The sequence below is a fragment of the Erinaceus europaeus genome, chromosome 14 (assembly GCF_950295315.1).
Source record: "Erinaceus europaeus chromosome 14, mEriEur2.1, whole genome shotgun sequence".
NCBI lineage: Eukaryota > Metazoa > Chordata > Mammalia > Eulipotyphla > Erinaceidae > Erinaceus > Erinaceus europaeus.
Window position 1 is genome coordinate 55,129,881 of NC_080175.1, and position 23,030 is coordinate 55,152,910.

The following is a 23,030-nucleotide window of genomic DNA, read 5'->3' on the forward strand; positions in this document are numbered from 1 at the left end:
GAAAGACATCCCATGCTCATGGATTGGAAGAATAAATATCATCAAAATGAATATTCTCCTAGAGCCATATACAAATTTAATGCAATAGTCATCTAAGTTCCACCATGCTTCTTTAAGAAAATAGAACAAAAACTACATTCATTTATCTGGAACCAGAAAACACCTAGAATGGCCAAAACCATCTCGAGGAAAAGAAACAGAAATGGAGGCATCACACTCCCAGATTTCAAACTATATTATAATGACATCATCATCAAAACAGCCTGGTACTGGAATAAAAATAGGCACAGAGACCACTGGAACAGAATTGAAAGCCCAGATCTAAACCCCCATACCAATGGACATCTAATCTTTGATAAGGGGGCCCAAAGGATTAAATGGAAGAAGGAGGCTCTCTTCAATGAATGGTGCTGGGAAAACTGGGTTATAACATGCAGAAGAATGAAATTGAACCACATTATCTCACCAGAAATAAACAACTCCAAATGGATCAAAGACCTGGATGTCAGACCGGAAACTATCAAATAGAGGAAAACATTGGTAAAACACTTTCCCAACTAAACCCCAAGGACATCTTTGATGAAACAAATCCAATGGCAAGGAAAACTAAAGCAGAAACAAACCAATGGGACTACATAAAATTGAAAAGCTTCTGCACAACCAAAGAAACTATCACACAAACAAAGAGACCCCTCACAGAATGGGAGAAGATCTTCACATTCCAAACATCAGACAAGAAACTAATCACCAAAATATACAAAGAAATCAGCAAACTTAACACCAAAAAGGCAAATGACCCCATCCAAAAATGGGCAGAGGATATGAACAAGACATTCACTTCAGAGGAGATCCAAAAGGCTACCAAGTATAATAAAAACTGTTCCAGGTCACTAATTGTCAGAGAAATGCAAATACAGACAACATTGAGATATCACCTCACTCCTGTGAGAATGGCATACATCAAAAAGGACAGCAGCAACAAATGTTGGAGAGGTTGTGGGGAAAGAGGAACCCTTCTACACTGCTGGTGGGAATGTAAATTGGTCTAGCCTCTGTGGAGAACAGTGTGGAAAACTCTCACAAGGCTAGACATAGACCTTCCATATGACCCAGTAATTCCTCTCCTGGGGATATACTCCAAGGATTCCATAATGTCCAACCAAAAAGATATGTGTACAGCTATGTTCATAGCAGCACAATTCATAATAGCTAAAACCTGGAAGGAACCCAGGTGCCCAACAGCAGATGAGTGGCTGAGAAAGCTGTTGTACATATACACAATGGAATACTATGCAGCTATTAAGAACAATGAGTCCACCTTCTCTGACCCATCTTGGTCAGAGCTAGAAGGAATTATCTTAAGTGAGCTAAGTCAGAAAGATAAAGATGAGTATGGGATTTCCCCACTCATCAAAAGAAGTTGAGAAAGAAGAACAGAAAGGGAAACTAAAAGAAGGATCTGATTAAATCGAGAGCAGGGCACGAATGTAAAAACACTGTGGTGAAGGGGAGGGGGGCCACTGGGTTTCCCGGTGTGGCAAGGGGGGTTGGGGGGTGGGGGATGGGTGGTGGGAATGGGACACAGTCTTTTGGTGATAGGAGTGGTGTTTATGTACAATCCTATTAAAGTGTAAACATATAAACCACTATTTAATATGAGAGGGGAAAAACTGATCATATGTCTAGAATTCTTAAAACACAGACTGAGTCTTTTTAATAAATAGGCTGTCTTTGATATGTTGACTCCCCCAAAAGCCTAGACCAGGGAGAACAGAAGCAAGTGGTAGCACAGCTATATACAAGATGCTGGGTATTATACCCCAAACCCTAACAAAGGGACTTTCCAAAGTTAACCCCATCACCAGATAATGTGACGATAACAATAACTATCCATTGTCTTCTTGAACCCTAAGACAACAGAAACCTCACATTTCCACTATAGAGCCTATATTTCCTCCAGTCCTGGAACCTTCGGGTCGGGCTCACTTTTCCGCATGCTGCTCTCAATTCAAATCAAATAATGTTACATCCACGGATCACTACCTAATCAACGCCAACAAGTGCCACCCCAGCATGCTTCACTTCAAACTGTGACCAGAGACTTCAGGTGTGGAATGACAACCCTTCAGCTTCATCACTCGGGTGAAACCTTTCCTTTCATAGTATTCTCTAATTCCATTTCAGGTGTTTCACTCCCCAATAAAGTCCCCAAACCTAGATAGATTCCAGGTCCCCTGAGATAGAGCATAGGTTCACACGTGCCTATAAACTAGAGAATAATATGTACCTGAAAGCAGAAGTACACAAGAGCACACAGGGAATACCCCTAAACACTTCATCTGCATTATTACAGTCTTTAGGTCTATGATTGTTCAGCAATTTATTTGGCTTTGTATGTTAACTCTCTTTTCAGCCACCAGGTTCCGGATGCCAGCAAGATGCTGACCAGACTTCCCTGGACAGATGACCCTACAATGTCTACTGGAGCTCCGCTTCCTCAAAACCCCACCCTACTAGGGAAAGAGAGAGGCAGACTGGGAGTATGGACTGACCAGTCAGCGCCCATGTTCAGCCAGGAAGTCTGCCACGCTGGCTTTGTGGGCAGGAGACAGACAACCAGAGACTCACGGCTGAGCTGGGAAGCAGTATCTCTTTATTCATGTGGAAAACAGTGCAATCTAAGCTAAGCTATCCCTAATCACAATCTTGTCCTTATATATATATACTTGTCAAGTAGGGTGGAAACAGGATGTGATGTAGAGAGGGTGGAGTGAAAAAAGATTGGTGGAAATCAAGGTGTGACAAGGAGAGGGGGCGTAGCAAAAAGAGAGTATGAACCAGAGGGATTAAACCAACGAAACAGAAGGGGTTTTAGAAGCAAAATTAAAAGCATACCAACAACCTTCCACCCTCTGCAACACACAATGACCCTGGATCCATACTCCCAGAGAGATAGAGAATGGGAAAGCTATCAGGGGAGGGGATGGGATAAGGAGATCGGGTTATGGGAATTGTGCAGGAATGTGCCCCTCTTATTCTATGGTTTTGTGAATGTCTCCTTTTGTAAATAAAAAAAAAAAAGAAATACCGAGTCAGGTCAAGGCAATAGTGCAATCATGCCTGAGCCACATGGCCTAGATTCAGGTCCTGAGTCCCCGGCACCACCACAAGTCAGAGCTGGGCATTGCTGTAGTTTTGTGTGTGGTGTGTGTGTGTGTGTGTTTATTTGTGTGTGATTTCCTTCATTTCTAGTAAAGTTCACATTTGAATTAGTAAAATCCTTTAACAGATAATAACTAATGATCAAAAGTTTGCATGTCTGTTTTTCCTAAACTCATAAAGTTAGTATGAAATGAACTCACTGCAGATGTCAAATAATAACATCACTGTTAATTAGTTCCCCTACTACATGAAAATTCTAATTTGAAGGGCTGTGTGCACCCCTATGCTCATAGCTGTACATTCACAGCAGACAAAATATGGAAGAAACTTAAATGCACAACAACAAATAGCTATTCTGAGATAGGACTGGAGAAATATTATAATGGTTCTACATAATGGTTCTAAAAGACTTTAATTCCTGAGCCTCTGAGGCCCCAGGTTCAATCCTCAGCACCACAATAACCTAGAGGTTATTAGACTTCTAGTCCCTCTGTATCTTTATTTTTTTTATATCTCACTCATTAAAATAATGAATAAAGTTATGAGATTTAAAAAGATGAAATTATATCATTCAGGACAAACTAGGTGGAACTGAATGTGATTAGAAGTGAAATTAGTAACTTTAATTTTTTATTATCTTTATTAATTTATTGAACAGAGACAGCTAGAAATAGAAAGGAAGGGGAAAATAGAGAAGAAAAAGACAGAGAGACACCTGCAGCCCTGCTTCACCATTTGTGACCCTTTTTCCCTGCATGTGGGCTTGAACCTAGGTCTTTGAGCACTGCAACATGTGCTCAACCAGGTAATTCACACCCCTGTCCCATAGGTGAAATTAGTAAAGACATAAATGACAAGTACCAAATAGTTTTAATCATTTTTTGGAATATAGATGACTGAAACAAAGGAACTTGCAAAACATAGTAATCAAAATCTCTCTGATACATTAAGAGAAATTTGGTGGTTATCTTGGGGAATGGAGAGAGCGAATCAACTTGGTAATGGGTGTGGTGTGAAACTATACCCTGAAATCTTATTGTTTTGAGAACCACTGTTAAATAATAATAAAAGTTATGGAAGAAATTGTTCCTCCTACCAACTCATTGATTTTTCAGATGAGCATAATAGATTCCAACTTCTTTCTGTTCAGGGTATGGTACTGGTAAAGCACAAACAATAAAAAAAGAGGGGCTGGGTGGTGTGCACCTGGTTGAGTGCACATGTCATAATACACAAGGATCCATGTTTGAGCCTCTGGTCCTCACATGCAGGGAGAAAGCTTTACGAGTAATGAAGCAGTGTTGTATGTATCTCTTTGTCTCTCTCCCTTTCTCCATCCCCCCAATTTCTGACTCTATCCAACAAGTAAATAAATACAAAGAAAATTTTAAAAATTGAAAAAAAGAGAAGACAGTTTCTATCTAGTTATTTACTGGTGCACTAAGCAAATTCTACTGCTATGTATAAATTGTCATTCTCAATAATTTTCCACTTCCTTAAAATATTTATTTATACAATGGAAATATTGACAAGACTATAGGATAAGAGGGGTACATTTCCACACAATTCCCACTCCCAGAACTTTGTATCCTATCCCCTCCCTTGAAAGTTTTCCTATTTTTCATCCCTCTGGGAATATGGACCCAGGATCATTATGGGGTGCAATCTGTGGAATTTAAAAAGACGAAATTATGAGAGTTGGGCGGTAACACTGAGGGTTAAGCACATGTGGCGCAAAGTGCAAGGACTGGCTTAATGATCCCGGTTCAAGCCCCCAGCTCCCCACCTGCAGGGGAGTCACTTCACAGGTGTGAAGCAGGTTTGCAGGTGTCTATCTTTCTCTCCCCCTCTCTGTCTTCCCCTCCTCTCTCAATTTTTCTCTGTCCTATCCAACAACAACGACATTAACAATAGCTACAACAATAAAACAAGGACAATAAAAGGGAATAAATATTATATAAATAAATATTTTAAAAGATGAAATTATGTCATTCAGGACAAACTAGGTGGAACTGAATGTGATTATGAAGTGTAATTAGTAACTTTTTTATTATCTTTATTAATTTATTGTACAGAGACAGCTAGAAATAGAAAGGAAGGGGGAAGTAGAGAGGAAAAAGACAGACACCTGTGGAAGGTCTGGCTTCTGTAAAGATTAGAAATGTGATTAGAAGATTTTCAGCATCTCAGTTTTAGTTGCAATTATTCATAATCATGATTGTTTAAGATTTTAGCATCTAGGGCATAAATTCAATGATAATTTTAATATTTAGCAATAAGGAGCTACTTTACCTTTTCTCTGCTACAAAAAGAAAAGAAAAAGTGTACCTATATTTCTTTGTTAATCGTATTCTAGACAATTATCTTTTAAAACTTATTCACACACTAAGTCACAGTACGGATTCTCTCTACATATCTGCATTTATTTCATTCTAAGCAGTGACTGACTATACACTAGGAATCCAGAAAGGATTGACTATGCTAAACTATTCATAATTATTAATTATACTTAGAAAAGTAATAGTTCCCTTACAGTGGTGCATGAGATGGATGTTAAAGTATGACTTGTCTTGGAAACCATTTATTATGGTGGCATTTCCCACATTAGAATTTGTCCTCTAAAGTCATCATTAACATTCTCTACCTTATGAGTCACTTTAGCACCACCTTATCACAAAATAAGGGAGCACTTTTCAAATTCCAGTAGGAGGTAACATTTAAGAGGGTATTACATGAATAGAAATATTTCTTATGATGTTTCTTATAAATTTTTTCATATAGTGAATATAACAGAGGTGGGTTTTTTTTTTCTTACCAGTGGGGACTCTGTTTTAGAGTCTTTAGAGTTTGTCTTCTCAAACAAATTACTAAATTCCAAGGATTCTTTGATGTCTTCAGATAATTTCTCCTTAATGGAAGGCTGTTCATTATTTATCCTTGGAAAGGAATTCTTGATCTCAAGAGATATGCTGGAATCATCAGGCTTCATATTACTTTCTATATTTATATTTTTCTCTTTGGAATTTCTTTCAGCAAAGCTGCTTCCTCCTAAATTTTCAATGGCAGTGGAATAAATATCAGAATCTACAGTGTTCTCATAACTTGTATTTGAAGTTCCTGCTATTGAAAACAAACATACAAAATAGAATTAAGATCTTCATAAACTGAACAGTAATTTGACTAAATTGTTCATTGACAAACTGTATAGTGTAAAGGCTTATCAATAAACATTGCTTAGTAGACATTTCATTACTGAGTTTCAATATTAAAATACTTATTTCATGCTTATGTTCATAAGTGATTATTATAGTTTACATATACACTCAAGACATGAGTTAGCCTAAAGAAGGAAAACTTTTGTTTTGTAATAAAACCCATGTATATTTTTATGTCAACCCCTTGTACCATTCTGTTTTTTTCCTATTCTTCCACTTAAGATTAACAAAAGCAATTTATGAGCAATAATGCCTGATTTGCATTGTAAAACTTCATTTCCACATTTTGCTTCTTATGCTTAGTGATGAGGAGAGGGTGAAGGGAAATCTGATGGATAGAAGAGAAGCAGCAGTTAAGGGCACACACACACACACACGCACGTTGAAGCTGGGACACCTGTCTCTGGAAAGCTACAAAATGAGCAAGATTCTATTAGTCACCCAACTCATTATGTCTTCTTTAAATAAGTCACTTGGTGAAGATGACTGCTTTTCCACCTGGCTGCACAATGGAATCATGTGAAGGTACTCTTTAGGACTGTCAGTGTACAGGCCTGACCCCAGTCCAATTAAGTCCAATACAGGAAGTAGGAGTGAAGGTGTGTGTGCGTGTGCATGTGCATGTGTGTGTCCCCATCTCTCCATGGTGTTTCCCAGGTGATTATAATATGCAGATAAGGCTGGGAAACATGAGTTGAGGTTGGAAAAATGAAAAATGTTTAATAGAATTTGCACCCCCTGACTTTTCATTTTGAATAAAAAATATATGTGTACCGTTGTCCAGGCTGAATTCCAACTCCCTATGTTTATCTCTTACTCTCTTTTTCCAAAATGGAGACCCCCAAATCTCCTCTGCTATACTGTTGTCTCTAATTAGGCTCCTGATTATTAAACAATTTGCTTTGTTTTATACTTTAATGCTTTTCAGCCACCACAAATGCTACCATTACACCAATTTGACTTCCTTTGGCAGATGACCTCATCAGTGTGTTCTGGAACCCCCACCTGTCCAGAACCCTGTCCCACAAAGGAAAGATAGAAATAGGCTGGGAGTGTGGATTGACCTGCCAATGCCCATGTCTGATGGAGAAGCAATTACAGAAGCCAGACCTCTCACTCCCTGCACCCCATAAAGATCCTAGATTCATACTCTCAGAGGTATCAACAACAGGAAAGCTTCCAATGGAGGGGATGGCATACAGAACTCTGTTGGAGGGAATTGTGTGGAATTTTACCCCTCCTACCCTACAGTCTTGTCAATCATTATTAAATCAATAAAAAATAGAAACATACAGTATATACAGAAAGACTGTATCAAATAATAATAGAATCTGGAATCAAAATAATCTTCAGTGCACTGTAATAACAACAACTAACCTGTTGCCATCAAATACTTATGACAATTGGCTTCATTAAGAATTTGTATTTCCAAGAACAGTCTTAAATTGCATATGTATTTGCATGAAGTAACTATTTGTAAGAGAAATACATTCATAAGAAAAACTTTATGGGGACCAGGCAGTTGCATACCTGGTTAAGTGCTCACATTACAATGCACAAGGACCCAGGTTCAAGTCCTTGGTTTTGACTTGCAAGAGGGAAGCTTCAGGACTGGTGAAGCAGGGCTGTAGATGTTGCTCTGTCTCTCCCTCTCTATCTCTTCCTCCCCTCTCAATTTTGCTCTGTCTCTATCCAATAATAAGCAAATAAAAATATCAAAAAAAAACTTTACTAAGGCTATTCAACTCACTGAAACTTCCCCTTTGCATCTCCTTCTCATGGAATCTGTGTGACTTGGAAGATGAGGGCTAAAAATAACTCAGGTTGTAAGTTAAGCTGTTTAAGTTTTCAAGTCTTTCCTTCCTCTACTTATTCCATTACTATGGTTTTTAAGGACCTAATAAATCTGCCAATTTTTTTTCCTCCAGGGTTATTGCTGGGTTCTGTGCCTGAACCATGAATCCACCACTCCTGGAGGCCACTTTTCCCCCTTTTGTTGCCCTTGTTGCCATAGCCTCATTGTGGTTATTATTATTTCCATTGTTGATGTTGTTCGTTGTTGGATAGGGCAGAGAGAAATGGAGAGAGGAGGGGAAGAAAGAGAGGGGGAGAGAAAGATAGACACCTGCATCCAATAGCACAGCTATATACAAGATACTGGGTATACTGTACAGCAAACCATAACAAAGGGACTTTTCAAAGTTAACCCAATTAACAAATAATGTGATGATAATATTAACTATCGATTGTCTTTTTGAACCCTAAGACAGCAGGAACCTCACATCTTCACTATAGAGCCCCTACTTCCCCCAGTCCTGGCACCCTTGGATAGGGCCCACTTTCCCGTATGCATCTCCCAGTCCAAACCAAATAATATTGCATCCGCTGATCACAACCTAACCAAAGCAACGATTGCCACCTCAACATGCTTCACCTCAGACTGTATCCAGAGACTTCACGTGTGGAATGACAACCCTTCAACTTCATTACTCGGGTGAGACCTTTCCTTTTATAGTACACTCTAATTTCATCTCAGGTAGTTCACTTTCTAACAAAGTCCCATAACCTAGATATACACCAGTTTCTGTGAGAGAGAGCTTATGTGCACACGTATCCATAAACTACTGCAAAATATATACCTGAAAGCAGAAGTACACTAGAGTTTGCAGTGAGTACCTCCCTAACACTTCCTCTCCACTATTCCAAACTTGGGATCCATGATTGCTCAACAAATTGTTTGGCTTCATATGTTAACTCTCTTTTCAATCACCAGGTTCCAGATGCCACCAGGATGCTGGCTAGGCTTCCCTGGATTGAAGACCCCACCAATGTGTCCTGGAGCGCAGCTTCCCCAGAGACACACCTTACTAGGGAAAGAGAGAGGCAGACTGGGGGTATGGACCGACCAGTCAACGCCCATGTTCAGCGGGGAAGCAATTACAGAAGCCAGACCTTCTACCTTCTGCAACCCTCAACGACCCTGGGTCCATGCTCCCAGAGGGCTAGAGAATGGGAAAGCTACCATGGGAGGGGGTGGGTTATGGGGATTGGGTGGTGGGAATTGTGTAGAGTTGTACCCCTCCTACCTTATGTTTTTGTTCACTAATCCTTTCTTAAATAAAAAATTAAAAAAAAAAAGAAAGATAGATAGACACCTGCAGACCTGCTTCACCGCCTGTGAAGCGACTCCCCTGCAGGTGGGGAGCCGGGGGCTCGAACTGGGATCCTTAGCTGGTCCTTGCGCTTTGTGCCACGTGCGCTTAACCCACTGCGCCACAGCCCGACCCCCAAATCTGCCAATTTTATGATGCTCCCCAAAGAGTTTTTTTTTTTATTTTTTACAATAATTTCTTTATTTAAATGCTTATAACTAACCTCTTCATTACTTTTACAAGATTACAAAATCCTACTGCAAGGATCCATAAAGAAAAAAAGTGGGCAGGAAGCTTTTTAACCAGGTTTAAAATAGAATGCCAACAGGACAGGGGTGATTTTATTTAATCTCTTCACTGGAAGCTCTATTAAATCATAAAAATTAGATGTCTTAGTTAAGTCTTCAAAATTAGTCTAATCCATGAGATCAATGGACTAAAACATAAGAATGAAAGGATCATATCAAAATGTACACATAATGAGTTTGACAAAGGTGGGGTTAGGTGGTGGCTCACGCTCCAGTGCGAAGCACGAGGACCCATGCAAGGACCCCAGTTCAAGCCCCCGGCTCCCGCCTGCGGCTGTGTCGAGGGGTGTCACTTCACAAGCAGTGAAGTAGGTCTGCAGATATCTTTCTCTCCCCCTCCTTATCTCCCTCTCCCCCTCAGTTTCTCTCTGTCCTATCCAATAAAAAGGGGGAAAAATGGGCTCAGGAGTAGTGGATTTTTATTGCCAGTACTGAGCCCCAGTGATATCTCTGGAGGCAAAAAAAAAAAAAAAAGGAAGGAAGGAAGGAAGGAAGAAAGAAAGAAAGAAAGAAAGAAAGAAAGAAAGAAAGAAAGAAAGAAAGAAAGAAAGAAAAAAGAAAGATGCTAGGCAGGTAAAGTAGCCTTGGAGCATGGAATCTTCAAGTCTGTGATGTCAGAGTCCAGGTTCAGTCTCTCTCTCTCTCTCTCTCTCTCTATCTATCTATCTCTATCTCTATCTCTCTCTTCCTACCTCCTTCACACACACACTCACACTGAATCCTGATTCTTTCTATCCCTCTCTCTCTCATGAAGGTAAAATACAATTCAAATAATACAATTTAAAATATTTAAACAAATATCATTATAAAAATCTTATAACTGGGGGCCGGGCAGTAGTGCAGCAGGTAAACACATATGAAGACCAGGGTAAGAATCCTGGTTCGAGCCCCACACTCCCCACCTGGTGGGGGGGTGGTAGTTTCGCTTCACAACAGTGAAGCAGGTATGCAGGTGACTATCTTTCTCTCCCCCTTTCTCACTTCCCCTCTTCTCCTCTCTTGATTTCTCTCTGTCCTATCCAGCAACAACAGCAATAGCAACAATAACAAGGGCAAAAAAAAAAAAAAAGGGAAAATGGCCTCCAAGAGCAGTGAATTTGTAGTGCAGGTACTGAGCACCAGCAATAACTCTGGAGACAAGATATATCATAATCAATACAGTGAGATCAGTGAACGTGAAAAAATAAGTCATGGACAGAAATTGAGAAAGGGAAACAAAAAAGAAGCACTTAGACTGGGTTTGACTTTGGGGGGCAGGGAAAGCTTTCAGGTTCTGGTGAACGATGGTTAAGGAGGACCTAGGCTGGGGGTGAGAGGGTTTTGCAGAAAAGTGAGAAGTTTTACACATGTACCAACAGTTGTATTTACTGAAAACCATTAATCCTCAACAATAAAATAAGTTAATTAAACAAAATAGGTAATCTGTAAATAGAAACACATAAACGAATTCGCGTGATTTCTTTTGTCTTTCTTTCTTTTTTCTTTTTCCAAAAGAACAAAAACAGTACGATAGAGAAAAGACTCTTTTCACAAGTGGTGTTGGGACAACTGGGTATTAGCATGAGAAATGTCAATCTGGGCACTGACTTTATCTTCCTCAAAAATTAACAAATGGTTCACAGCTCAAAATACAAAATGTATAAATGTAAAACATCTTTAAGAAGAAGTTTTTTAAAAAAAGAGAGGGTAGTATGTGCACATAGTACAAAGTGCAAGGACCAACACAAGGACCTGTGCAAGGATCCAGGTTCCAGTCCCGACTCCACCTGCAAGGGGGAGGGCGTTTTGTGAGCAGTGAAGCAGGTTTTTAGGAGTCTATCTTTCTCCCTCTCTGACTCCTCCTCCCTCTCAATTTCTGTCTGTCTCAACCAATAAAATGGAAAAAGTGGTCACCCAGAACAGTGGATTCACAGTGCTGGCATCTAATCCCAGTGATAATCCTGGAGGATAAATAAAATAAAATAATAGAAAAAAAAGAAGTTAAAAATGATGATTTTCCACATGATAAAAAGGCACAGTGTACAAGGGCATTATTCATGAAAGAAATAACTAAAAAAACTGGACTTCAATAAAATTAGAAGCTATGGCTAATATTCTATGGAAGATCCTAACAAGAAAATGAGAAACCAAGTCATCAAGTCTCTTTTGAGACTCAAGTCATCATCAACAACAACAACAACAAAAAAAACACTTCAAAAAAATATATATATATATGTGCTATTACGCAAAATAGAAGACCACATAAGTCTCAAAAATAAAAAAATCAAACAAGCCAATTAAGAGAGAGTTCAGCAACCTTAACAGAAACATATATAGCTGACAAGTAAACTCATTAAAATTTGTCTAACATCATATGCCCCATATAGTGGAGAGCACACACACACAAAAAAGCAACAAGGAGGTATCACTATTATAGAGCAGGAACAATGCAAAATACCAACAACATTAAATGCTAGCTGCTATGTAGAGAACAGGAACTTGCACTCATCTCTGTTATGAATGCAAAGTGGAGAACAGCCTTGTGGCTCCTTACAAAACTGAACATATTTTTGTCATAGAGTTCACCAGTAACACACCTTGATAGTGATACTGTGAGTTGAAAACTTATGCCCCAACAAAACTCCACAGACAAATGCTTATGGCAGTTTTGTTCATAATTCCCATCATTTGGAAATAGCCAAGAACTCTTTAGTAGGTGAATATATAAATAAACCACTGTAGATTCAGGCAGTGGAATATGATTTAACATTAACAAGAAACAAGATATCAAAGCACGAAGACTTAGGCACACACAATAAGGGTTTATTCATAAGTGACAGAAACCTAATCTAAAAATACTTTATTCTTAGGATCCCAAGTATATGGCATCATATAAAAGCCTAACTATGGAAACAGTCATAAAAATATTAGTGCTTGACAAAAATTAAAAGAGACAGGGGATTGGGGGTTGGGCAAGGGTGCACCAGGTTAATTGTACATAGTGATAAGTGCAAGGACTAGCACACAGCCCCAGGTCCTCACCTGCAGGGGGGACACTTCACAAGTGGTGAAGCATGTCTCTCTCTCTCTCTCTCTCTCTCCCTCTCTCCCTCTCTCCCTCTTTCCCTTTCTCCCTCTCTCCATCTCTCCCTCCCTTAATTTCCTCCCTCCTCCCTCAATTTCTCTCTGTCATATGCAATAGCATGGAAAAAAAATGACTGCTAGCAGCAGTGAATACATAGTGCCATACTGAGCTCCAACATAAACCTGGAGGAAAATAAAAAAGAAGCAGGGGATTAAGAAAAATGTGAGCCACCAGCTTTCAGAATAATTAAATTACTCTGCACTGTAGTACCTATAATGCTGGAAGAATGTGACTGTACATCTATTATTAATAAGTCAGAGAAAGAGCAAACCCCAATGTCAAATATGGATTTTTCTCAGTTATGATGTGTGGCTGGCTGTACATTTGTTCGTGTCAAACAATGTATTGTTCTGGTGTGGTATTTGTGAAAGAAGCTGTATGTTTGTGTGAGTGTAGGACATATAAGGAGACTGTACGCCCTGCTTAGTTTTTTTCTGTGAGCCTAAAACTACTTTTAAAAAATGGACTCTATTTGGGAAAAGTATACTTTTAAAAAGATAATTTCATTATTTATTATTTATTGGATAGAGAGGAATTGAGAAGGGGGAGAGAGAGAGGGAGGGAGAGAAAGACAGAGAGAGAAAGAGAGAGGGAGGAAGAGAGAGAGAGAGAGAGAGAGAGAGAGAGAGAGAGAGAGAGAGAGAACACCTGCAGCTCTGCTCCTGACTGGGGGCTTGAACCTGGGTCCTTGAACTTCGCAACCAACATGTGCACTCAACTGGATGTGCCACCAATTCCCTCCACCCGCCCTCCACCATCCCCCCAAAAAGGGTATTTTTAAGGTAACACTTAAGTGGACATCCTTTTTTACCATTTTCCATAAGGCAACTGATATACCATGTTCTTATGCCGGTCGTTGTGCTTTGCGCCACCTGCACTTAACCCACTGAGCTACAGCCCGACTCCCAATATACCATGTTCTAATCAGGTTAAAAAAAAGAACATTCTGTTCCAGATATGGAACACATAAAACACCCAAATTCCAATGTGGGGATAGTGCAAAATTGGTCATATATATGTAAATGTCAAGACTAAATCAAAGAACTACCACAAAACATTGTTCTGAAACAATATCTGAAAACTGAAACCAGAAACTGAAAACCAGATTCTGATCTATACATCCCCAGAGAAGGTATTCTAATAGTACTAATAGTACACACACACACACACACACACACACACACACACACACACACTAATTACTTTGTTCTGATTTTATCTATTATATGAAATTATATATCAAATGTGTGAATATTTAGGGAAAAAGATAAGATGGCAATTAAACTTCTGCCACTGGAAGACCACCTATGTAGTCTTTTAGATGTATCTACACTGGCTGTATTTTCCTTCCAAATCCAAATGTTTTCATTCATGATTTGCTTAAAAAATTACATATTTTTTTTCTGAGTACTAAATGTTACAGCTTTAAAATGAACAGCATAATAGGCAAAGATTTCATATTCTTCAACGTCTACAGGTTTATTAAATCATCAACATTCATTGTTACTAATGTAAAGCAATGAGCAAAAAATTACCTTTTGAGATATCTTTGCAATAAGAAAAGCAGTTGTTCAGACGAAGATGTAAGAGGTCTGTTTTTCCCTTGATGAAAACATGATGATGAAGGATATCATTGCCATACATAAAAGTATTCTGATAACCATGAATTGTGCAACTTTCATGTTTAGAGACAAGAAATACAATGAAAGAAATGACATTTTAAAAAGAAAGTTAAGGACTCAGCTCATGCAAACAAATGTCATAAGATATGAAGAAAAAGATACAGCACTTGAATATTTGATTTAATCTTACTGTGAACATACTTTAAACTGTAATTGATTCAATATGATTGTGAATATTAGGGAAATAGGAAACTGGCCTGAATCAGATTGAATTTCAAACTGTTAATTGAAAGTTTACTTTTCAGAAGATTCTGAAATAAGCTTGGCTCCATATTTTCATTGATAAATGAATAGTTCTCTTTTTAAAATATTTCATTAGGGAGATTAATGGTTTAGAGTAAATACAGTTGTTGGTACATGTGCAAAATTTCTCAGTTTTCTACAGAACACTCTCTTCCCCAGCCCAGGCCTTTCTCCACCATCATGCATCAGGACCTGAAAGATCCCTTATACCCCCCAATCCCAACCCCAGAGTATTTTACTTTGGTGCAATACAACAAACCCAAAACAAGTTCTATTTTGTGTTCCTCCTGTCTGTCCTTATTTTTCAACTTCTGTCTATAAGTGGGGTCATCCCATATTCATCCATTTTTTTCTGGTTTATCTCTTTTAATATGATTCCTTCAAGCTAATGAGGATATATAAAAAAAATCAAGCTCATCTATTCAAAAGTATTTGTGATACCTCTCTTCATAGCAGGAATTTTTGTAATAGCCAAAACCTAGAACTTACCTAGGTTCCCAACAACATGAGTAGCTAAGAAATTTGTGGTATATATACACAATGGAATGAGACTCAGATACTAAGAATAATGAATTCACCTTCTGCACCTCATCTTGAATAGTTCTTTTATGATCATTAAAATAAAATAAAATAAAATCAAGATGTTACCAGTTATCAATCAACTGTAAGAGCTCATTGCTGTAAAAGTTCCATGTGAGGGGGCCGGTGGCACACCCAGTTAAACTCACATAGTATTAAACCCAAGGACTACAAGGATCTGTGTTCAAGCCCCTTTCTCCCCACTTGCAGGGGGTTGCTTCACAAGCAATGAAGCAGGTCTACTGGTATCTCTACCCTCCTCTCTCAAACTCTCTCTGTCCTAATAAAATAAAAAAGCATCTGTCAGAAGCAGCGGATTCATAGTGCTGGAACTGAACCCCAGCAACAACTCTGGAGTTAAAAAAAAAAGTTGCATGTGGTATTTATTTCACTTTTTTAATATTTATTTATTTTCCCTTTTGTTGCCCTTGTTGATTTTTATTGTTGTTGTAGTTGTCACTGATGTCATTATTGTTAGATAGGATAGAGAGAAATGGAGAAAGGAGAGGAAGACAGAGAGAAAGACACTGCTTCACCGCCTGTGAAGCAACTCCCCTGCAGGTGGGGAGCCGGGGGCTTATCTTTCACTTTTTATGATGACTATTATGTGTGTATTGTTGAGGCCTTATACACAAATTCACTATCATCACATTTTCATTTGTAGAAAGAAGAAAAGAGAGGAAGAGGGAGAAAGGCTTCTTCTGGTGTCTTGTTATCTTCCATGTGCTACCAGGGCTCAAACCTCAGTCATGTGCATGTCAAATGAAGCACTCTAATCCATGAGTGCTCTCTCTCTTTCATGAATATGATTATATACAAAAATATAATTCAAATAAAATTTTCAAGGGGTCAGTCAGTGGCACACTTGGTTGAATGTACATGTTACAGTGAGCAAGGATCTGGGTTTAATCCCCCACATGCAAGAGGGAAAGTTTCTAAAGTGGTTGGTTAGGGCTGCAAAAGTTTATTTCGCTCTCCCTCTCTATCTTCCCCTATCAAATACATAAGTAAATAATACTAAAATAATATTTCCTGTGAATTGAAAAATGCCTTTACAACATCTCACATTTATGTGCATACCATCATAATATGTCATGATAGGCTTAACCAAAGAGATTCTTTTGTATCACTTATGATCCTTGATAATTCTTGTGGTCTTTATAAATATATGTAGACCTTTTCCTCTACCACTCACTTTTGATAAGAAAGAAAAGATGAGAGAGAGATAGAGGATGAAAGAAAACAGTGACTCAGAAAGGAAATTTTTGTAGTCACACAACAGGAATTAACAGATTGCCTTGTTATTGCAGCAACAGCTAAAGTTTTAGATATTTCACCTACAAGGTATTTAACTGCATAGGTAGAAAAAATGATAATCTTATAAATTCTCCCCTTGCCCCTCTCTGTTTGTATGTTTATATCAACATAGACCCTTGTCAGACTGTAGGTCTAAGTGGTACCAGTGAACAGAAAAATATCTCATGATGGCCAGGTGGTAGCACACCCAATTAAGTGCACATGTCACTATGCACAAAGACTCAGGTTCAAGCCCTCGATCCTCACCTGAAGGAGTGAGGTGGGGTGATTCACAAGTGGTGAAGCAGTGCTGCAGGTGTCTCTCCCTTCTATCTTTCCCTTCCTTCTCAATTTCCCTCTGTCTAATGAAATAAAAATAAAAAAAGAAAAGAAAGAAAGAGGAGGAAGGAAGGAAGGAAGGAAGGAAGGAAGGAAGGAAGGAAGGAAGGAAGGAAGGAAGGAAGCCACCTGATTGTCTAGTAACTAAATCTAGATTCTAACAAATAGGATTAACAGCCAGTGGTCTTGGAGAGATGAGCTCCAATAAGGAACCAGAGTGCTATTCTTGGTATTCTCCATCCCAGGTAATGCTTCACTTCCAGTTCAGAGTCAGGTATGGCTGTTGGGTTAGGAGAGTTTCTTCCTCACTCCTTTTCCACTCACTGACTAAACGTGCCTGTACTCACCCATGACTTAGTGAGTTTTAGAATTTAGAGAGACCCTGGTAGCATTTTGTTGAGTTTTCAGGTGATTTTTTTGTTTGTTTGTTTTTCTCTACTTTATCAGGAGTGTAATCTGAAGCATTCCCTACTCCATAGCCAAGCCAACCCCTTGATGACTCTTAGAAATAAAGCTCCTTTATGGGCATCTCCAAACCCAAGTTGCAAAAAACAAACAAACAAAAACTATCTTTAAACCATGTTAAGCAACTTTCTTTGCCTTCTCTACTTCTATACATAAAAAGTGATTGGAGCAAGTATTTGTGTCAAAATACATAAAATAATGGGGCTTTGGGCCAAGCTGTAGCACACCTCCTTAAATGGACATGTTCCTGATGGAGGAATATACCACTCCTGGTGGCTTGTTTCTTCCTTCCTTCCTTTCTATCTTTCTCTTTCTTTTCTCTTTTATTTTTCAAGGCAGATTGAGGTCAACTTTTACATTATTAACATCAGGATATATAACAGTTTTCATGGGAAATGACAAAATCCTACATTTATCTCATTTATCTCACAGTAAAATCTAGAAGGAATCTTTATAGTCTGGAAACTCTTTTATCTTTCAATCTAGTTGATATGACTATTTTTGTTCGCTTTTGTTGTCCTTGTTTTGTTTTTTCTTAATCATTGTTGTGGTTATTACTATTGTTATAGATGTCATTGTTGTTGGATAGGACAGAGAGAAATGGAGAGAGGAAGGGAAGACAGAGAGAGGCAGAGAAAGATAGACACCTACAGATTTGCTTCACTGCTTGTGAAGCTACTGCCTACAGGTGGAGAGTCAGGGGCTCAAACAGGAATCCTGAGGCCAGTCCTTGTGCTACACGCTATGTGTGCTTAACCTGCTGTGCTACTGCTTGACCCCCTTAATAAGCCTGTTTTTATTTAGAGTTAATTGCAAGCACAAGCATTAAGAAAAAAATAAGAAACTCATACAAAATATATAGACTTGAATAATTTCAAGTAATATTTCTAAGTTTAAAATCCTCTAAAATATATCCCAGATATTAAGGGTATAAACACATTGTATTATAGAAAAACTTTTGTTACTAAATGGTGACATATGTTAGCAGTGCTGCAAACAATTTTAAACATAACTTGAGTAAAATGAATTCTAACATTAAAGTAGCATTTTCATAATGAATTTCTTTTTTTAATTGTACCTATTACTAGATAAAGACAGAAATTGAGAGGGGAAAGGAGAGAGAAAGAGAAATGCCTGTAGCACCACTTTACCACTCCTGAAGTTTTCCCCTTGCACTTGGGGACTGAGGGTTTGAACTTGGGTCCTTTGGCTTTATAACATGTGTACTCAACAAGGTGCACCACCATCCAGCCCCATGAAATTCTTACTTAAAGAGATTGTTGGCTTATTTATAACTTTTTGTTAAGTGTCAAAAGTAAATCATAAATTCTTACCTTTGTTGACTATCTTTAGTAGCTAATTCAACTTTGTAAGGCACGACATTTCCTATTTCTTCGTATTCCTCTTCATTAGTCTTATCAAACACATAATATATAGTATTATCGTGCTCATTACAATTTTATATACATTAATCAGTTAACTTGTGGATGATAATAGTCAATTTACTTCCTACAAATAATGCTATGAGCTTTCTAACTATATGCTATAGAAAGAGCTCTAGAATAACTAAACAAATTCAACACATATCTGTTGAGGACAATAACAATATGTGGTCTATGATAAAACTCTTAAGTAAGTGTCAAGTAGACTATGGACTAAGATATTTTTAGTCCTCTAGCCAATAAATCATAAATTTACTCCATTAACTACTGGTTTATGGAAGAGAAAATAGAGATTAATATAACCCCTGTGGAAAATAATCTGGAGATTCCTCAGAACATTGGAAATGGACCTGCCTTGTGATCAGAATTCCTCTACTAGGAATCTATCAAAAAATAAAATAAAAATACTTCAGAGTAAAATGGTTTACTCTGATAAAGATAATATGCACAATCAAATGGTATCTTCAACCATTAGTTATGAATCTCAAAAGTATATACTAGTTTAACACCCTTCAGGAGACTCTTCCTTGCCTTAACATTAAAACCTGAATATTGCTAATGACAATGGTGAATTATGATAGTTTGTCATAGATTTTAATTGCATGATGGCCATTTTCTGTATTATATATAATGCTATATCTTAAGCAATGCATTATATTCTAAACAGTTCAGGATAACAGAGCCAATTACATTATCTATATGCATGTCTAAAATTTAAACTAGAGTAAAACTTTTAATTTATTTATTAAATGGTCTACATTGTAAAAAAAAATAAAGAAAAGAAAAATAAAAACACTTATCCAAAGAGATCTACACACATCTATGTTCACAGCAGTACACTTTGTAAGAACTCAAACCAGAAAGCAACCCAGATGCCCCACCACAGAGGAGTATTTAAGAAAGCTATGGTACATTTGTACAATGAGATATTACTCATATATAGGAGGTATTACTCATATATAGTCCCAGGAATGTTTATATATTTGTTTAATACACTAAATACATCTAGAGAAGAATTTAAAAGGTTTCCAGGAAAAAAATAATAGAAAGGCACTCATTTTTTTAAAAAAAGTCATTAATCGTAAGAAGAAAGTAGTGTCTAAAGTGATAGTTTAGAGCCAGGCTACAGATCACTCAGTGAGGCACCAAGCTTTCCCATGTGTAAAGCCCTACGTTTGAGCCCTGGTACCATATACCATACACCTACGTTTGAGCAAAGAAGTTCCATAGATTGTGGAATGGTGCTGGAGTGTCTCTCCCTAATTGTTCTTTCTTTTTTTTGAAAACTTTTAAAAAGAAACAAAAGAGATGGCCTGGGCACAGTAAGCCAAGCATGCATAAGATATCTAGTACAATTAATTAATTATAGAGGTACTTCATCCATTTTAGGCTTTTTTTCCCCTGTGACAGCCACAATATGAAAAATGTTGAGGAAAATGATAAATCCAAGTCCTAGACATGATTAGAAAGTCAGAAATGAACTGACTTTGTTAAAACTTAAGCCTTCAATTTGAAGTTTAGTTGTTACTCCTGTTTCTAACTCTATCTGATTAGTTTATGTGCCTTTAAGAGGTTTGTATTCAAGTTATTTTCATACTTAAAAAAAAAAAAAGCTTGGGGCTGGGTGGTGGTGCACCTGGTTGAGCAAACATGTTACAATGCTCAAGGACCCAGGTTCCCAGGTTGAAGCCCTCAGTCCCTACCTGCAGGGGTAAGCTTTGCAAGTGGTGAAGCAGGGCTGCAGGTGTATCTCTCTGTCTCTTTCCCTCTCTGTCTCCCCCAACCTCTTGACTTCTGGCTGTGTCTATCCAATAAATAAAGATAATAAAAAAATTTAAGAAAAGCTCCCTTAATCTCAGTCTGACTAGGTCAATGCAATAACTCATTTGAATAGTGTGCTGTTATGTGTCATGTGCACAAACCAGGTTTGAGGGTAGCCCCACGACACTGAAGGAAGCTATGATGTCTCTCTCCATCTCTCTATGTCTCTTCCTGCATTTCTATATCTAATAGATAAACAATAATAATTTTAAAGTATCAATAATGATAATATACAAAGCATAGCAATGTTTCCATAAGCAAACTGAAAAAAATAAGTTTTCTTTAAATGGAAAAGAAGTGGCATCTAAGACACTAAACATATACTAACTGTATTAGATATAATGTAGTTGCCAAGTGTCAGTCTTTGCTAGCCAAAGGGGAGTTCAGGGAGGTAAGACAACTTGCTACAAGAAAGCATGTGGAGCCAACATTGGTGGAGAAAGCAAGTACAAGTGCACACATTTATAGTTTCCAGAAGTCTTCTAACATGTCAGCTGATAACAATTAGCTTAGGCATACACAGTGGTCTGTCAAGTCGTTAAACGAGAGGTATAGTACTAGCATTACACCATACATTAGTGCTAGGGGACAAAGGGACCAAGGGCAGAACACCCACATGTAGCCAGCAAAATACAAGTCTTGAGTCAAGGCTACATCCAGAAGCGAAGGCTTTAAAAGGGGCCAGACTTTGAGGCAAACTGCAGTCCAGCCTACGTCTGGCAGTTAGCCAACAATAGTCAATTAATATTTGTCTAAAACCAGATAAAATCAACAATTATATAAATACTAAAGAACATTTCTAAACATTAAAACACTGAAATATCTTCCCATCTCCAATACATGTTTTAAGATAAAGTGACAAAATATCAATTCAACTTCTTTGTATATTCTTTTTATCTTAAAAATAATTCTAAGTCTAGTTTATTTAAATTAAAATATTTCCTAAAATCTATTAATCTATGTTATTTATGTCAGAATTTCTGTTGAAATAGCCTATACTTGTAACTATGAATTTCATATCTGGCAAGGAAGATGAGTGGTCAGTATGCACTTACATCATCCAGTTCTACGATTCTGAGAGCAGGTTCAGGTCTCTCTATGATTAATTCTTCTACAGGCAGAAAAAGAGCTTGTTGTTGTACTTTATCATTGTCAACTAGAAAATAAGATTTTTAAAATTCTATCATCAAAGAATACATCTTTTAACAATTTTATTTATTTATTGGAGAGAGATGAAGCCAAATTGAGATGGAAGGAGGAAGGGGGGCATGCAGAACTATTTTACCACGGGCAAATTTCCCCTGCCCACAGATGGGGGAAAGATGGATGAGCCTGGGGTTTTGTACATTAAAACATGTGCACTTTATAAAGAAGAGATACACATGGGTCAGAGACACATGGAGAAATACTCCACTTCACTTATCATTATAGAAAAGCAAATTAAAACTACACTGAGATACTATCTCACATCTGAGAGAATGGCTTACATAAAAATTTAAAAAAAGGAAACGGCAGGTGTCGGAGAGGTTGTGGAGAAAAGAGAACTCTGATTCACTGCTAGTGGGAATGCAAACTGGTACAGACCCTTTGGAAGACTGTATGGAGAGTCCTTAAACAAATAAAAATAGAATTACCTTAAGACCCAGCAATAAGGAGCTGGGCGGTAGAGCAGCCGTTTAAGGCATATGGTGCAAAGCTCAAGGACCTGTGTGAGCATCCCGGTTTGAGCCCCATGCTCCCCACCTGCAAGGGAGTCACGTCACAAGCAGTGAAGCAGGTCTGCAGGTGTCTGTCTCTCTCTCCTCCTCTCTGTCTTCCCCATCTCTCTCAATTTCTCTCTGTCCTATCCAGCAACAACAGCTATGACAACAATAACAACTACAACAAGTGCAACAACAAAGGCAATAAAATGGGAAAAATGAACTCCAGGAACAAGGGCGACAAAATGGGAAAAATGGACTCCAGGAGCAGTGGATTCGTAGTGCAGGCACTGAGCCCCAGAAATAACCCTGGAGGCAAAAAAAACAACAGCAATACCACTACAGTGGACACTCAAACACTAATGAGAAGGGACATATGTATCCCTATATTCATAGCTGCATTATGCACAATAGTCAAAGAGTGCAATCAGTCTGAATGTTCATCATCAGATGACTGGCTAAATAAGTTATGGGATATATATTCTATGGAATATTACTATGC

At 38.1% G+C, this 23,030-nt stretch overlaps 1 protein-coding gene across 8 annotated transcripts in view; it reads right to left on the bottom strand.

Moving 5' to 3' along the window:
• Positions 1 to 23,030, bottom strand: part of ZBBX (zinc finger B-box domain containing) — a 151,705-nt gene that overhangs the window by 36,527 nt on the left and 92,148 nt on the right. For 5 of the 8 annotated variants that reach the window (XM_060171903.1, XM_060171904.1, XM_060171905.1 and 2 more), the window contains 4 exons: positions 21,884 to 21,984; positions 18,900 to 18,979; positions 14,497 to 14,636; positions 5,978 to 6,282 (listed from right to left, as the gene is read on the bottom strand). In XM_060171903.1, coding sequence (XP_060027886.1) covers positions 5,978 to 6,282; positions 14,497 to 14,636; positions 18,900 to 18,979; positions 21,884 to 21,984 — 626 coding nt within the window. The remainder of the gene's footprint in view (positions 1 to 5,977; positions 6,283 to 14,496; positions 14,637 to 18,899; positions 18,980 to 21,883; positions 21,985 to 23,030) is intronic. The other 3 variants (XM_060171901.1, XM_060171902.1, XM_060171900.1) reach the window with 3 other exon arrangements.